At 47.0% G+C, this 18,614-nt stretch overlaps 1 protein-coding gene across 1 annotated transcript in view; it reads left to right on the forward strand.

The window, feature by feature from the left end:
• The window catches only part of LOC147115431 (extracellular calcium-sensing receptor-like), a 31,609-nt gene extending 17,065 nt beyond the window's left edge, over positions 1-14,544 (forward strand). The window contains exons 2-5 of the mRNA XM_085989420.1: positions 3,700-4,503; positions 8,894-9,121; positions 9,823-9,946; positions 13,612-14,544. Coding sequence (XP_085845546.1) covers positions 3,700-4,503; positions 8,894-9,121; positions 9,823-9,946; positions 13,612-14,525 — 2,070 coding nt within the window. The 3' untranslated portion in view covers positions 14,526-14,544. The remainder of the gene's footprint in view (positions 1-3,699; positions 4,504-8,893; positions 9,122-9,822; positions 9,947-13,611) is intronic.
• Positions 14,545-18,614: the final 4,070 nt, after the last annotated feature.

An 18,614-nucleotide genomic window follows, 5' to 3' on the forward strand; every position in this document is an offset into this window, starting at 1 on the left:
ATGTCAGTCAGCAATGGAACACAGCCACACTGGCGCCGGCCAGTTCTTAAAGGGGAAGGTCGATCTTGCTCTCCAGCCACACCCTGCTCATTGCAGCCTTGAATCTCGGCCTGGAGAGACCTGTACATCAAATCTGCTGGAAAGAACAATGGAGAGACCCAGGGAAAGAGCTCAGAGTGCAGCCCCCACAGCCTCTTCTAAATCGATACAAGGAAGGACAAATCAAAATGAACCTGCAAAGTGCTGCTCAGTACCCAAAACTCCTTCACACAGCGTTGAATCTCTCCAGAAGTCTCTCGCTCTCTCTCTCTCAGAATGCGTCGTGCAAAAATGTCACCAACAAAAAAAGGCAGGAAGTGGTCGCCTTTAAATAGCGCTCCCCCAGTCCCTTCCTGACTGCAAAACGCTCCCCTCAACCTGTCGTTGCTAGCGGCAGGTGGTAAGGCAGGGGGCGCCACTCAATATCCGGTCTGGGGCGTTGCACACTTGACTGACGTCACGATCTGCCGGCGCAGGAGATTGTGGCGGTAGTGTTTAGCGCCACCGCAAAATGTCTAGTTAATTTCATGACCAGCGCAAACATCGCCGCGCCCGGGCGCTAGTTGCTTTGCGCCCCATTAGCGCCCTCTTAAGGCGCTAACGGGAGGCGCAAACAACTGAATTTTCCCCCTAATGACTGTATGTTGACAAGGCCACATTTATTGCCCTCAGAAGGTGGTGATAGGCCTCCTCTTTGAACCGATGCAGTCCCTGTGCTGTTGCGGCTCCCACAATGGTGTTAGGCAGGAACATAGCAACAGGAGTAGACCATTGAGCCCCTCAAGCCTGCTCCACCATTCAATGAGATCATGGCTGATCTGCGACCTAACTCCTTTGGCCCATATCCCTTAATATCTTTGGTTAACAAAAAGCTATCAATCTCTGATTCTGTAACATTTGCGGAAGAGAGTTCCAAACTTCTACCACCCTTTGTGTGTAGAAGTGTTTCCTAATTTCACTCCTGAAAGGTCTGGCTCTAATTTTTAGACTATGCCCCCTAGTCCTAGAATCCCCAACCAGCGGAAATAGTTTCTCTCTCTCTCTACCCTATATCTTCCTTTTAATATCTTGAAAACTTCGATCAGATCACCCCTTAACCTTCTAAATTCTAGGGAATACAACCCTAGTTTGTGTAATCTCTCCTTGTAATTTAACCCTTGGAGTCCGGGTATCATTCTGGTAAACCTACGCTGCACTCCCTCCAAGGCCAATATATCCTTCCTAAGCTGTGGTGCCCAGAACTGCTCACAGTGCTCCAGGTGTGGTCTAACCAGGGCTTTGTACAGCTACAGCATAACTTCTACCCCCTTGTATTCTAGTCCTCTAGATATAAAGACCAGCATTCCATTAGCCTTTTTGATTATTTTCTGTATCTGTTCATGACATTTTAATGATCGATGTACTGGACCCCCAAGTCTTTTTGGACCTCCACTGTTTTTAGCCTTTCACCATTTAGAAAGTACCCTGTTCTATACTTTTTAGGTCCAAAGTGGATGACCTCACATTTGCCGACATTGATATCCATTTGCCACAGTTTTGCCCATTCACTTAATCTGTCGCTATCCCTTTGTAATTTTGTGCTTTCATCTACACTGCCTACAATGCCGCCTATCTTGGTATCATCGGCAAATTTGGATATGTGGCTTTCTATGCCATCATCTAAGTCGTTAATAAATACTGGAAATTCTATGGTTTGAAGAAATTCTGGTATATGTCCCAGTCAGGGTGAGAAGGGAACTTGGAGGTGATGGTGTTCCTATGAAGTTGCTGCTCTTGTCCCTCTCAGTGGTAGAGGTTGTAGAGGGGAGAGCTCCTGCCCAAGTAACCTTGGTGAGTTGCAGCAGTGCATCCTGTAGATGGTGCGCCATGGCGGAGGGAGTGGATATTGGCCTAGAATTTGCGGTCAGTGGCAAAGCAAAGACCTTCGCCACTGGCCCCGAAGTCAGATCTGCACAAAGATCTCATGAGCTCTGTGTCGAGAAGTTTGGGTTTTCCGACGTTCAATTCAAATCAACGGAAGTTAATGGGGATTCCCTAGTGCGAGCTATTGTGACATCAACAATATGTCTGAGCAGCCAATCAAAGGGCAGAATTCTCACAGACAGCGAACTAGGAAATGAGTAAGCTCTAACTATTCAAAAATGTTAGCGAGAGCAAAACAAAGACTGGGGCTCTCACATGGGGCACAGGCAAACATGAAATAAAGATGAACAAACTTGTCAAAAAAATAGATTTTTTTTAAGTTTCTTGAAAATTTTAATTTTTATTAAAATGGATAAATTTCACACTGCACAAAATTAAAATGAGTTTGCCAGGACCTTGACATTTGTTTAGCAGTCAATACGCTGTTCAAACCCCAGTTACACCCGAGTCCCTTCGGGTCTAACTTTTAGTGGGGAATTTAACAGCGTAATTACTGCGGAAGAGCTGAAGTTTTCATCAGTTTCCCTGATGTCACTGATTGCCGGCTCTGTGCCGGGGGGAGGGGAGTGGGTGGGGAGGGGGCTACAGCTGTGTCGGAGCTGTGAATGACAGACCGCAACTTTGGGATTTCCGCTTACACCGCAATTCGCTGCCAATTCCTCTTCTTCTTCGGCAGTCCCTCGGAACTGAGGATGACTTGCTTCCACATTAAAAATGAGTTCTCAGGTGGCTGATTAGTCCAATGCAGGACCTACAGTCTCTGTCACAGGTGGGGCAGACAGTGGTTGAAGGGACGGGTGGGTGGGGTGCTTGGGTTGACGTGCGCTCCTTGCGCTTGGCTTCCGCTTGCTCCCGGCGAAGAGACTCGAGGTGTTCGGCGCCTTCCCGGATGCTTCTCCTCCACTTTGTGCGGTCTTGGGCCAGGGATTCCCAGGTGTCGGTGGGGATGTTGCACTTTTTCAAGGAGGCTTTGAGGGTGTCCTTGAAGCGTTTCCTCTGCCCACCTGGGGCTCTCTTGCCTTGCCGGAGCTCCGAGTAGAGCGCTTGTTTTGGGAGTCTCGTATCAGGCATGTGGACAATGTGACCCATCCATCGGAGCTGATCGAGCGTGGTCAGAGCTTCGATGCTGGGGATGTTGGCCTGAGCAAGAAAACTGACATTGGTGCGCCTATCCTGCCAATGGATTTGCAGGATCTTGTGGAGGCAGCATTGGTGGTACCTCTCCAGTGCTTTGAGGTGCCTGCTGTACATGGTCCATGTCTCTGAGGCATACAGGAGGGCGGGTATCACTGCTGCCCTGTAGACCATGAGCTTAGTGCCGGGTTTGAGGTCCTGGTCTTCAAACACTCTCTTCCTCAGGCGACCAAAGGCTGCACTGGCACACTGAAGGCGGTGTTGGACTTCGTCGTCGATGATTCACCGTCATCCCGACTGCAAACCATTGAGTCCAGTAGCAGGGGCACTGCTCAGAAAACTGCTCTGTTCCTGGAGGTGTTAAGCTCCTTGAGTGTTGTTGAGGCTGCAGTCACCCAGGCCAGTGGTCCCTATTCCATCACACTCCTGACTTGAACCTTGTGGACGGTGGAGATGTTTTAATTAATGGTATCATCTTTGTTTTACGAAGATTGTTTAGATGTGTTTCTAATTGTCTTGTCCTTGACATGCAAGTATGTCAGGGTTTAAAATCCAATTTGCAATCCGAATATCTAACTATCACTTTTCCTTTAAATTCCCTAGTTCAGCTATTCCGCCGCTTATGACTATCTCAACAACATGTACGAATTCCCTACATTTTTTCGAACGATTCCAAATGACTACCACCAGGTGGATGGTTTAGCCCAGCTTGTCAAATACTTTGGATGGAATTGGATCGGGACGCTGAGGAGCAACTCCACCTACGGTGCCTTGGCTATGGACGAGATCCTCAAAAGTATGGAGAGCTTCGGTATTTGCATCGCTTTCTCCGAGGCCGTTCACAAGACAGACTCCAAAGCGAAGCTACTCAGTCTCATCGACATCATCAAGCAAGCCACCACGAAGATTATCGTTGCCTTTGTTGCTCAGGCGGATATGGCAGTCCTGTTGCAAGAACTCGTTCACCAGAACGTGACGGGAATCCAATGGATTGGGAGCGAGTCTTGGATCACAATGCCCAACCTCTCCCCCAAAGAAGAGGCGAGATTCCTGGCTGGGACACTGGGCTTCGCCGTCCCGAAGGCAATACTGCCGGGGCTAAAGGAATTTCTTCTTGGAATTCACCCATCGAAATACCCTGGAAATGTTTTCGTGGCTGAGTTTTGGGAAACCACATTTCAATGCCTCTTGCAAAAACCGGAGAACCACAGACAGCTCGACAGCGATGCTCAGGTCAAACTCTGCACTGGAGATGAAAAGTTGGAAGAAGTTGATAATCAGTACACTGATACATCGCAGCTGAGGATCGCTTACAACGTCTACAAAGCGGTGTATGCAATCGCTCACTCGCTCAACAACATGCTGTCAAAAACAAACTTTACCTATACGCAACTTGACCTTTGGGAGGTGGGACGTTTTAATTTTCTACAGATTTCCTGGAAATCTGCTTATATTTTAGAAAGTTCACTTTCTCGGGTGAAAATTCTGGTCCCACGCCTTTCTGAAAATGTTATCTGTCTCATAATTTTTTTTAGACTGTATACATACCCATAGCTATCATGTGGATGCTAAACCATTGGATTCAGGCTAAAGTTTTAATGTAGGTCTGATCCTGACTCTCGATTCACATTGCAACTTCATAGGTTGCATTAAGACACCCAGTTTGATACCCGTGCCAAGAGACTTGGCCCCATACCCTGACCCATGCTTGTTTTCAAATCCCTCCATGGCTTCACCACTCCCAATCTCTGTAATCTCCTCCAGCCCCACAACCCCCTCCGAGATCTCTGCGCTCCTCCAATCCTGGCCTTTTGACCATCCCTGATTTGAAACGTTCCACCATTGCCGGCCGTGCCTTCAGCTGCCTGAGCCCTAAGCTCTGGAATTCCCTCCCTAAACCTCTCCGCCTCTCTGCCTCCATCTCCTCCTTTAAGACGCTCCTTAAAACCTACCTCTTTGACCAAGCTTTTGGTCACCTGTCCTAATATCTCCTTACAACAGTGACCACACTCCAAAAGTGCTTCATTGGCTGTAAAGCGCTTTGAGACGTCCGGTGGTCATGAAAGATGCTATATAAATGCAAGTCTTTCTTTCTTATGTGTCTCAATGTCAAATTTTGCTCCTGTGAAGCACCTTGGGACGTTTTACTATGTTAAAGGTGCTGTATAAAAACAAGCTGTTGTTGTTGCTAAGCTGGCATTGTAAATCAGGAGTCTGTCTTTGGATAGGTGGAGTGAGAATCTTTGGTCGGGGGCAATTTCCCATTATTTCGCTTCAATACCTGATAAGAGTGTAAATCCAGTGGGGTGTCACACCTGGTTTACAAGAAGGTTCGGGGAACCGTTGGACCCCCGGCATATTCAATCAACCAATCTAACCGCACTTTAAATGGATGGAGAGCAGGGATCATCCCCTCCCATTCTAAACATGTAATCCGCCAATTTCAGTGGGGTTTCTCCCGCTCTCTCGGCAGAAAATCAGCCGAAATCTCAGCTAAGCGGTGTAAATCACCGTTTGTGCCGGTTCTCTGGGGTTCCGCCGATCTTGCGCCAAAGTTGGGGTGGGTGACCGGGTGGAAGTTCGAGCCCATACATTTTTAGCTGCTGCCTTGTGTGGGGCAGGCTTGATGGACCAGCTGGTCTTCTCCTGTCTGTCAATCTTGTATGTTGGTATGTTGCGAGAGAGGCACGCACAGCAGCCTCTGAAGGGCAAAACTGCTGCACTTCCACCCAGACACGAGCCTGGCACTAGAGGTGCAGTTACCGGTCTCAGATTGGTAGCTGCAATGTCAATGCATCCTTGGATGGTCATCACTAGAAACAACCCACAAAGCAAATCTTCACAAATCCATTTTAGATGTTGGTAGACATGTCGAGCAGAACAGATATACAAGAATGGATTAGGAAAAAAAGGGAGGCTTTTGGCAGATACAAAGGACTAAAAACAGTGGAAGCCCTAGAGGAGTATAGAAAGTGCAGGGGGGTACTTAAAAAAGAAATTAGGAGAGCGAAGAGGGGGCATGAAAAAACACTGGCGGACAAAATAAAGGAAAATCCCAAGGTGTTTTATAAGTATATTAAAGGTAAGAGGATAACTAGGGAAAGAGTAGGGCCCATTAGGGATCCAAGTGGCAATCTGTGTGTAGAACCAGAAGATGTGGGTGAGGTTTTAAATGAATATTTTGCATCTGTGTTCACTATGGAGAAGGACAATGCAGGCATAGAAATCAGGCAGGGGGATTGTGATATACTTGAACAAATTAATATTGACAGGGAGGAGGTACTAGCGGTTTTAGCGGGCTTAAAAGTGGATAAATCCCCAGGCCCAGACGAGATGTCCCAGGCTGCTGTGTGAGGCAAGGGAGGAGATTGCAGGGGCTCTGACACAAATTTTCAGAACCTCTCTGGCCACAGGGGAGGTGCCAGAGGACTGGAGGACAGCTAACATAGTACCGTTATTCAAGAAGGGTAGTAGGGATAAACCAGGGAATTACAGGCCAGTGAGCCTAACATCAGTGGTAGGGAAATTATTGGAAAAAATTCTGAGGGACAGAAATAGTCTCCACTTGGAGAGGCAAGGATTAATCAAGGATAGCATGGCTTTGTCAGGGGGAGATCATATCTAACCAATTTGATTGAATTTTTTGAGGGGGTGACTAGGTGTGTGGATGAGGGTAGTGCAGTGGATGTGGTTTACATGGACTTCAGTAAGGCTTTTGAGAAACTCCCACATGGGAGACTGGTCAAGAAGCTAAGAGCCCATGGGATCCAGGGCAATTTGGCACATTGGATACAAAATTGGCTTAGTGGCAGGAGGCAGAGGGTGATGGTCGAAGGTTGTTTTTGTGACTGGAAGCCTGTGTCCAGTGGTGTAACGCAGGGATCGGTGCTGGGTCCCTTGCTGTTTGTAGTGTACATTAATGATTTAGATATGAATGTAGGAGGTATGATCAGTAAGTTCGCAGATGACACGAAAATTGGTGGAGTGGTAAATAGCAAGGAGGGGAGCCTCAGGCTACAGGACTGTAGATGGGTTGGTCAGATGGGCAGAACAGTGGCAAATGGAATTTAATCCTGAAAAGTGTGAGGTGATGCATTTTGGGTGGACTAACAAGGCAAGGGAATACACAATAAATGGTAGGACCCTAGGAAGGACAGAAGATCAGAGAGATCTTGGTGTGCATGTACATAGATCCCCGAAGGCAGCAGGACAGGTAGATAAGGTGGTTAAAAAGGCTTATGGGATACTTGCCTTCATTAGCCGAGGCATAGAATATAAGAGCAGGGAGTTTATGATGGAGCTGTACAAAATGCTAGTTAGACCACAGCTGGAATTCTGTCTGCAGTTCTGGTCGTCACACTATAGAAAGGATGTGATTGCATTGGAGAGGGTGCAGAGGAGATTCACCAGGATGTTACCTGGGCTGGAGCGCTTCAGCTATGAAGAGAGACTGGACAGGCTGGGGTTGTTTTCCTTAGAGCAGAGAAGGCTGAGGGGGGACCTGATTGAGGTGTACATAATTATGAGGGGCATAGATAGGGTAGACAGAAAGGAACTTTTCCCCTTAGTAGTGAGGTCAATAACCAGGGGGCATAGATTCAAGGTAAGGGGCAGGAGGTTTAGAGGAGATTTGAGGAAAAACTTTTTCACCCAGAGGGTGGTTGGAATCTGGAACTCACTGCCTGAAAGGGTGGTAGAGGCAGGAACCCTCACAACATTCAAGAAGCATTTAGATGAGCACTTGAAACACCATAGCATGCAAGGCTACGGACCAAGTGCTGGAAAATGGGATTAGAATAGACAGGGCTTGATGGCCGGCGCGGACACGATGAGCCGAAGGGCCTCTTTCTGTGCTGTATAACTCTATGACTCTAACAATTCTCACCCTCCCCCAGCGTATAATGTAACATTTAACCCAGGACTGTAACAAGCACAGCAATGGGTACAGGATGTCATGGGCTTGAAGTCGTTCAGGATAAAAATGTTTCTTTGAGTTGTGATGCAAGGTCCACACCTGAAAGGTTAATCTCTCTCTCCTCTTACAATTAATGACAAACCTGCTGTGTATTTCCAGCATTTTCTGCTTAGATTTCTGATTTCCAGAATTTCATAGAGTTATAGAATCTTACAGTACAGAAAGAGGTCATTCGGCCCATTGTGCCTATGCTGGCTCTTTGAAAGAGCTCTCCAATTAGTCCCACCCCTTTCCCCACAGCCCTGCATACTTTTCCTTTACAAGTATTTATCCAGCTCCCTTTTCAAAGCTTCTATTGAGCCTACTTCCACCAGCCTTTCAGGCAGCGCATCCCAGGTCATAGCAACTCGCTGTGTAAAAGACATTTCTCCTCATCTCCCCTCTGGCTCTTTTGCCAACAATTTGTATTTTTGTTTTTTGCCTTGCTGAAACCTTTGATATAATTCATAGATAGGAGGGAGGGGTTCACCTACTTGCTGTGTGTCAATGGCATTGTAAGCACAGTGAGTAGATCACCTCTGATCGCTCTTTATAGAAGCGTTTATGATGTTGGTCAAAATCTTCTGCCAAGCTCACAATGTCGCCCAGAACAAACCTTCCACTCTGCAGAAAGACCCTGAATTATGTTTAAAAAACTGAAAAAGTACTCATTTATATCCAGCTTTCCAATTTCCTGAAAGATCTTTTTGTATGTTTTGATTGGGGAGAAGGTTATAAAATGGCTTCTAATTTTGATTTAAGGTTACTCAACAAGTTGCGTTGCAAATTATAACCTCACCAATGACTTGTAAGTAATTTTCTCTTTTTCCTCCTTTATTCAAGCTACTTCATCATATGTATGTCGTGAATTTTACAGCTAAGAATGGAGAAAGTATATACTTCGATCTAAACTTAGATACAGTCCCATTATATGAATTGGTTAACTGGCAGATGAATTCTGAAGGTGTTGCTCATGTTGTGACAGTTGGACATTATGATGGACTTCTAGCTTTTGAGAAAAGGTTATACATAAACAAAGAGAATGTTATTTGGATAGATGGGAAAAAGGAGGTAAGTTCATCTTAAAAACGTGCTAACTCCAGATTGTACACAGTGGTCTTGGAATTAAATTGTAGGGTCCTAGGGTATCATCACATAATGGGTTCATATGAAATCTCTTCCTCTACAAATTTAATGGATATATTAACACAGAAACTCCGCCACCTAGAAGGACAAGGGCAGTAGGTGGATGGCAGCGCCATCACCTCCACGTTCCCCTCCAAGTCACACACCATCCTGACTTGGAAATATATCGACGTTCCTTCATCGTCGCTGGGTCAAAATCCTAGAACTCCCTTCCTAACAGCACTGTGGGAGCACCTTCACCACACGGACTGCAGCGGTTCAAGAAGGCAGCTCACCACCACCTTCTCAATGGGCAACTGGGGGTGGGCAATAAATGCTGGCCCTGCCAGCGACGCCCACATCCCGTGAATGAATTTTTAAAAAGGTTTTGGGGTCACATCTTCTTTTCAAAATGTTGATTCTAATTTTACCACTTTAATTGCAACTAGAGTTTTATTCATTGGTAATTGTATTAAATGAAACCTAAAGATATCAAAGACATGCCTTACTTTGATCACCTGCTGTAGAGAGCACTTATTGCCTGTTGTAATACAGCCTGGTACAAGATAATCAAATGTTGTGATATTAAGTGATTTCATCTTTTAGAGGTCGCTGGATTGAGCAAAGTACTATATCTTTTATCCCAGGTACCCCGTGGAGTTTGTTCTGACAGTTGTCTCCCTGGCACATGGAAAACAGTCAAAAAAGAAAAGCCTGTGTGTTGTTTTACCTGCATACCGTGTGCTGATGGTGAGATCAGCAATGTGACAGGTGTGTGAATACCGTGTGCTGATGGTGAGATCAGCAATGTGACAGGTGTGTGCATACCGTGTGCTGATGGTGAGATCAGCAATGTGACAGGTGTGTGAATACCGTGTGCTGATGGTGAGATCAGCAATGTGACAGGTGTGTGCATACCGTGTGCTGATGGTGAGATCAGCAATGTGACAGGTGTGTGCATACCGTGTGCTGATGGTGAGATCAGCAATGTGACAGGTGTGTGCATACCGTGTGCTGATAGAATCACAGCATGATCGAAGTTTACGGCACAGAAGGAGGCCATTCGGCCCATCGTTTCTGTGCCGGCCAAGAAAGAGCTATCCAGCCTAATCCCACTCTCCAGCTCTTGGTCCGTAGCCCTGTAGTTTACGGCACTTCAAGTGCATATCCAAGTACTTTTTAAATGCAATGAGAGTTTCTGCCTCTACCACCCTTTCAGGCAATGAGTTCCAGACCCCCACCACCCTCTGGGTGAAAAGAATTCACCTCAACTCCCCTCTAAACCTCTGACCAATTACTTTAAATCTATGCCCCTGGTTATTGACCTCTCTGCTCAGGGAAATAGGTCCTTCCTATCCACTCTATCTAGGCCCCTCATAATTTCATACACCTCAAATAAATCTCCCCTCAGCCTCCTCTGTTCCAAAGAAAACAACCCCAGTCTATCCAATCTTTCCTCAGGGCTAAAATTCTCTACTCCTGGCAACATCCTCATAAATCTCCTCTGCACCCTTTCTAGTGCAATCACATCTTTCCTGTAATGTGGTGACCAGAACTGTACGCAGTATTCTAGCTGCGACCTAACTAGTGTTTCATACAGTTCTAGCATAACCTCCCTGCTTTTATATTCTATGCCTCGGCTAATAAAGGCAAGTATCCCATATGCTTTCATAACCACCTTATCTACGTATCCTGCTGCCTTCAGGGATCTGTGGACATGCACTCCAATGTTGGTAAGATCAGCAATGTGCTAAATGTTTGCGAATATACAGTACAGACGGAAGCCATTCGGCCCATCGTGACTTTACCAGCTCTTTGAAAACTATCCAATTAGTCCCGCTCTTTCCCCGGAGCCCTGCAAGTTTTCCCCTTTTCAAGTATTTATCCAATTCACTTTTGAAAGTTACTGCTGAATCTGCCTCCACCGCCCTTTCAGGCAGCGCATTCCAGATCACAACAACTCAATGCATAAACAAATTTCTCCTCATCCCCCCCCCCAAACCCCCACTCCCGAACCCCCCCCGAACCCCTCACTCCCAAACCCCCCCCCCGAACCCCGTGGTTCTTTTGCCAATTATCTTAAATCCATGTCCTCTGGTTACCGACCCTCCTGCCAGTGGAAACAGTTTCTCCCTCTCTACTCTCTCATAACTCCTCATAATTTTGAACACCTCTATTAAATTTCCCCTTAAAGATTCTTTGCTCTAAGGAGGACAATCCCAGCTTCTCTAGTCTCGCCACATCACTGAATTCCCTCATGCCTGGTACCATTCCGGTAAATCACTTTAGATGTGTGTGTGTGGATACAGTGTGCTGACGGTGCGATCAGCAATATAATAGGTGGCATAGTGGTAATGTTACTGGACTAGTAATTGAGCGACAAGAGTTCACATCCCAACATGACAGCTGGGGAATTTAAATTCAGTTAATTAAATAAATGTGGAATAAAAGGCTAGTATCGGTAATGGTGACCATGAAACTATTGGGGAAAAACCCATCTATTTCACTAATGTCATTTAGGGAAGGAAATCTGCCATCCTTACCCATCTATATATGACCCCCGACCCAGCAATGTAGTTGACTCTTAACTGCTCTCTGAAATGGCCTAGTGAGCCACTCAAGGGCAATTAGGGATGGGCAATAAATGCTGGCCTTGCCAGCGATGCCCATTTGCCTTGAATGAATTTTTAAAATGAATATAGATGTGTATTTTGCCTCTGATCATTAATTTTCTCCCCTTCCCTACTGAAGACATTAAAGTCTTGCTAAGGCTTGGTTCTATGGGCATATTGGCAGATTATTCAATGATAGAGGGAGGGGGACAAGAGGGATCACAGTCAAGCCGGATTCCGTCCTCCAACATCCACTTGCAGTAGAATAGCAATCAGGAGCAAGAATCCAAACTGGTTTCCTCCTCTCGTTCCACATTCAGCTTATTATTGCGTTTGGGAGTTTGCTGTGTACAACATGGCTGTTTTACTTAGTCATAGGGCAGGATTTTCATTGGGCCGTGGAGGCGGGATTGGAGGCGTGTGGGGGGTTAAAATCCCGAAATCGGGGGGGCACGAACCCATCCCGCACCCAACCCGCCTCCATGCCAGTTTCAAAGGAGGCGGGTACCCGACCCGCACTGGGACCCACCTCCCCACGGCGGGAAGGGGATTAGTGCCAATTAACTGCCTGTTAACAGGTAGTTAACAGGCAGTTTTTAGCCTAATCCCTATTTTTAAGGTTGAAGTGTGGGATTCCCGACGGCTTCAAACCACGTCAAGTTAGAGGAGGCGGGCCGTCGGGATGAAGGGCTTGGAGGGGTCGAGATGTCCGGTGTTCAGGTGAGTGATGGGTGCATGATTGCAAAGGTAAGTGTGTTTGGTGTGTGTAAAGTGTTTAAATAAGTTTTACATACCTTTATTTACCTTTACAGCCTTCCTTCCTTCAGGTCTCGGGAGTCCCTCATCTCATCGGCACAGAAAGCAGAATGGCCGCGATCTGTCAAAAATTGCAGCATTCAGCTTTCTGTTCCGGAGAGTTCTCTAAATCATCCTGAGAGGAAGGGAATTAACTTGGAGTACAGATTGTCAGTGTTTGACAGCTTCAAACAGCTGTGAAACGCTGACATTTCATCTGTCAAAAGGTCTTGAATGATGAAATTTCAATCTGTGACGTCACCTGTTGCCGGGTGGCCCTTAATTGGCCTGCTGAGCCTGCTGGGCGAGCTCAACAAGGTCAATGAAGTCAAAATTGCGTGGGTTGGCTAGAACTCGATGGAGGCGAGATTACAACCCCGAAAGTTGCAGACCCGCCTCCTACCCGACTCCTCAATGAAAATCCTGCCCATAGAGTCATACGGCACAGAAGGAGGCCATTCAGCCCATCGAGTCCATGCCGGCTCTCTGTAGAGCAATCCAGTTAGTCCCATTCCCCCGCTCTATCCCCGTAGCCCCGCAAGTTTATTTCCCTCAAGTGCCTATCCAGTCTCCCCTTGAAAACATTGAGTGTCTCCGCTTCCACCACTTCCATCGGCAGCGAGTTCCAGGTCCTCACCACTCGCTGTGTAAAAAAGTTTTTCCTCACATCCCCCCTGTATCTCTTGCTTGCATGACAACAGTGACTGGCCTTCAAAAAGAATTCATTGCATGTGAAGCTCTTTGGGACTCTGGTGAATGCACTTTATAAATGCCAGCTCTTGGCCTGCCTCCCTCCCTAATCCAGGGGCACAGGCCCTAAATGCAACACCTGTCAGGCTCCCTCCGCTTAGAGCAGCACAGTCTGGGGGACCAAACATGGGATCTTGCTGGTCAAGGTAGGCGGGTCAGTCACTGCACTAACCAGCTCAGCCATTCGGGGAGCCTGACACGGTGCCCTTTAACAGTCTTAAGAAGCACTTTGCATGTATGACTTTGAAATACCAACAATTATATTGCTTTCTCTTTTAGATTCAGTATCTTGCTCAAAGTGCCCACCAGAATCCTGGTCCAATCGGCTGAAGACCCAATGTGTGCCAAAGAGAATCGAATTCCTTTCTTTTGACGATGAAATGGGAACTTCCCTTGTGACGCTTGCAGTGATTGGAGCCTGTTTAACAGTGGCCACAGCTCTTATCTTTCATAAGCACAAAGGGACTCCTCTTGTCAAAGCCAATAATTCAGAGTTAAGCTTCCTGCTGCTTTTTGCACTCACCCTTTGCTTCCTCTGCTCTCTGACCTTTGTTGACCGGCCCTCGGTCTGGTCCTGCATGTTACGCCACACCGTGTTCAGCATTACCTTCGTCCTCTGTCTCTCCTGCATTCTGGGGAAGACAATTGTTGTGTTGATGGCTTTCAAAACCAGACTCCCCAACCGTAAAATGATCAAGTGGTTCAGTCCTATGCACCAGAGGTTGAATGTTTTCGCCCTCACGTCTGTCCAAACGATCATATGCATGATCTGGCTCACCACTTCCCCTCCTTTCCCTGTGAGAAGCACTAAGTACTACAAGGCCATCATTATACTGGAATGTAACATTGGGTCCTTGGTGTGCTTTTGTTGTGTGTTCAGTTATATCGGCGCCCTCGCGTGTCTGTGCTGTGCACTCGCATTTTTAGCTCGGAAACTACCCGACAACTTCAACGAGGCGACTTTTATAACCTTCAGCATGCTGATATTCTGCGCCGTCTGGATAACCTTCGTCCCGGCTTACGTCAGCTCCCCTGGCAAGTACACGGTGGCCGTGGAAGTGTTTGCGATTCTGGCCTCCAGCTTCGGTCTGCTTTTCTGCATTTTTGCCCCCAAGTGTTACATCATCTTGTTTCAACCGGAAAAAAACACCAAGAAATACTTAATGAAGAGATCGCACGCAAAAAAACACTGAGCGCTCTCCAGAAAATGTAGCTCGCAAATGTCATGCTAACTGTCCAATGCTTTGTATCAATCGACTAGTTGCAGTTTTTTGGGCTATCTTGATGCAACACTCAGAAAGGCATCACTTCAATTTAATTTTTAAAAAATGCATGCTGTCTTTCACTCTGCCAGCGCATTTCACACTTCATCTAGAGCCATTGTTTGTTTCTTTACTGTTGTGTATGTACCTTTAAGAGAATAACTGGTCTCAGACTGCAGTACCGGCAGTGACCACCCCTGTATAAAAGGCGCTAGAGAGCCTCTGTTTAGTTTCGCTATTGACTTCCACCAGTAAAGGTCTGTTTGTTTTCACTCCTGCTGGTCCGTGTCTCAATCATTCACGGACTTAACACTGGCGACGAGTAAGAAACGAACTTACCTGCAACTCAGCAGCAGCTCTGACGACATTGTTGAAGGTCGGAGCCAGAATTTAAAAAAAATAAAAATAGAGGCCATTGAAACTCGAGAAACGGGCGTCGACCGTCAATCATCGGTTTAAAAACTTGCAGGAGAGACTGTCCAAAGCCAGGCTGGGTTCCTCGGTCTGTGGTTTCCCAGCTAATCGGGCTGGTGGCAGGTAGTGCTCTGATCCTTCCTGGGCTGCGGCGGGCTGAAGCTCGATCGGGTGCCTTTTCAACGGGGCCGGGCAGCGAGTCGGGAAGCAAAGAGAGAGAGAGAGGGTGGAGCACACAGGGCGCGGCCAGTGCTTCGAAGCCGGGCAGCGTTCGGACCTAAGAAGAGGGAGGGAAGTGTCCCAGAGGGTCCGCTCCACGACGGGAAAATAATAAAAGAAAAAAGAATCAATATTAAACGCGCAGGAAACCGTGGAAAGCAGCGCTAACAGCAGCGGGGAAGAAGGCAAAGCGCGGGAGGCACCATTTTAGATTTGCAAGATGCCGAAGACTGGCTGTATCACTGCCTTTGATAATACATTAGAGGACTGGACCACGTATGTGGAAAGAGTCGAGGTATATTTCGAGGCAAACGAAATAGCGGAGGGGAAAAAGGCATCGATATTGCTAAACTTAATGGGTGCTAGAACGTACGGCCTATTGCGGGATCTGATTACTCCAGCCAAACCGAAGGCGAAGAGTTTTAATGAAATTGTTGCTGTCCTACAGGGACACTTAAACCCTGCACCGCTGTTGATAGCAGAAAGATTTAAATTCCACAGGAGAACTCAGCACAAAGATGAGAGCAATGCTGAGTATCTTACGGAACTACGCAAGCTATCAAAGCACTGCCAGTTCGGAGCAGGACTGGCAGATACCCTACGGGACAAATTTGTCTGTGGACTCCTGAGTGAAAGAACACAGAAGAAGTTACTCTCAGAAAAAGAGCTGATGCTAGATAAGGCTTTCAGCGTGGCAGTATCGTATGAAGCAGCAGCCAGGGGAGCTGCAGAAATTCAACAAAAACCACAGGAATACGGCACCTATGAAATGACACGGGGATTTGCAAAATGTTATCGCTGCGGCAGAACTAACCATGACCAGAAGGACTGCTGGTCCAAAGACAAAATATGCAGACAATGCGGGAAGATTGGACACATTGCACGAGTTTGTAGGTCTGGGAAGAAGACCAGCGACAACAAAAAGGCTACTAAGGAACCGTACAAGAAAGTACAAAAGATGACGGACAGTAGTTCCGAAGACCAGATGAGCGATAGTGAATCCGGAAACAGGAGACTAAGCTGTCTCAAACTTCACAATGTAATCGCAAAAGAGGATCACCGAACCATTTGGGTCACTCTCACGATAGCAGGGTCCCAAGTTAAAATGGAATTGGATACAGGATCAGCGCTAACCATCATGAATCGACGAGACTACGAGCGGCTATTTTCACACATACCCTTGAGAGAGACATCCATCGTCTTGATGACGTATACGGGGCAAAAAGTATGCCCCAGAGGAAAAATAAGGGTGCCTGTCAAATACAATGGCAAGAAAATACGGAAATTGTATCTCGACATACTGCCAAATGGTGGACCACCGTTATTGGGACGGGAATGGATCAGGAAGATAAACTTAGATTGGCATTCCATTCATGCAATGACGGTGGATGGTAAAAAAGATGAAGACTTCACTCCTGGACGATTGTCAACAATCTTAGCTAACGCCAAAGAGGTATTTCAACAAGAACTGGGCACGCTTAAAGGCGTAACCGCCTCGATAAAAATAGAAGAGAATGCAGTTCCCAAGTTTTTCAAAGCGAGACCGGTACCATATGCAATTCGCCCAGCCATCGAGGCAGAGCTGGAGAATCTGGAGAAGGCGGGTGTGTTGTCTAAGGTCGACTGCAGCGAGTGGGCGACACCCATCGTTCCTGTCATGAAGAAAACGTTAAGCAATAAGTCCGGAGAGCCAAGGAAGATTCGCATCTGTGGGGATTACAAGGTGACAGTGAACCCTGTCCTTCACACAGTACAATATCCTCTTCCAAGGATAGAAGACATCTTCGCCTCACTGTCTGGAGGGAAGCGTTTTACAAAAATTGACCTACCACAAGCATATTTGCAGATGGAGGTTGAAGAGTCCTCTAGGAAGTATCTCACGATAAACACTCACAAAGGTCTTTACCGGTATCATCGATTGGTATTCGGAGTAGCATCGGCTCCGGCGATATGGCAAAGAGCGATGGAACAAGTCCTGCAAGGGATTCCGGGGACTCCGTGTTACTTGGACGACATCCTTGTAACAGGTGAAGATGACAGTGAACACCTTAACAACCTAGAACAGATGCTCACTAGACTACGGGAACATGGGCTGCGAGCCAACCGCCCCAAGTGCGAATTTTTTAAGAAACAGATATCGTATTGTGGCCACGTGATTGATGAAGAGGGGTTACATAAGTCCCCTGACAAAATTGAAGCGGTTGTTAAGGCCCCAGCGCCTGAAAATGAGTCGCAACTGAGGTCATTCCTCGGGTTGGTGAATTACTATCATAAGTTTTTGCCGAATTTGTCGACAATTCTGCACCCACTGAACGCCCTGCTACGAACGGAGGTAGCATGGAAATGGAACGATGATTGTAAGCGTGCTTTTCAGAAGAGTAAGGACTTAATCACTTCAAGGGAAGTATTGGCTCACTACAACCCAGCACTGCCAATCAGGCTGGCGTGTGATGCGTCTCCCTACGGCATTGGGGCGGTACTGTCACATAAATTCCTTGATGGTCTAGAGAGGCCGATAGCTTTTGCGTCACGCTCGTTAACTTCTGCCGAGCGTAACTACGCCCAGATTGACAGAGAGGCCCTCAGCCTAGTGTGGGGGTGAAGAAGTTCAATCACTATCTGCACGGTCAAAAATTTACTGTACTAACCGATCATCAACCTCTTGTCTCCATTTTCAACCCTCAGAAGGGCGTACCGATAATGACAGCACAACGGCTACAGAGATGGTCCCTTTTCCTAGGGGCACACCAATATGACATCGAGTACAAAGGAACTAAACAGCATGGAAATGCTGATGGATTGTCACGTCTACCGTTGCCGACAGTGGAAGAAGAAGACCTTGCAGTGGATCCAATGGAGTTATTCCACTTGACCATAGTCGAATGTCTCCCTGTGACGAATGCAAACATAGAAAAGGAAACACGGAATGACCCGACACTATCACGGGTCTATGATTTAACGGTGAAGGGATGGCCAGCACATGGCGAACCACTGCTGCCAGCATTCTCGCCGAGAAGAGAACAGCTGTCAGTGTGCAGAGGAACCTTGATGTGTGGATCCAGAGTAGTAATTCCACCTAAGTTGACGGATAGAGTGCTCAATGAGCTTCATGAGGGTCATCTGGGTGGGGTAAAAATGAAGAGCTTAGCCAGAGCGTCTGTGTGGTGGCCGGGAATCGATAGAGAAATCGAAGAGATGACCAAGAGCTGTGCAGGATGCCAGAAGGTCCAAAACGCTCCACCACAAGCTCCTCTGCATCCATGGGAGTGGCCCTCATCTCCATGGCAAAGGGTGCACATTGATTTTGCTGGTCCCTTCATGGACTCGATGTTTTTAATTGCGGTGGATGCACATTCAAAGTGGCCAGAGGTAATAAAAATGTCCTCA

This window comes from Somniosus microcephalus, chromosome 6 (assembly GCF_052327205.1).
Source record: "Somniosus microcephalus isolate GS21.2 chromosome 6, FLI_Smic_1.0, whole genome shotgun sequence".
NCBI classification, from domain to species: Eukaryota; Metazoa; Chordata; class Chondrichthyes; order Squaliformes; family Somniosidae; genus Somniosus; species Somniosus microcephalus.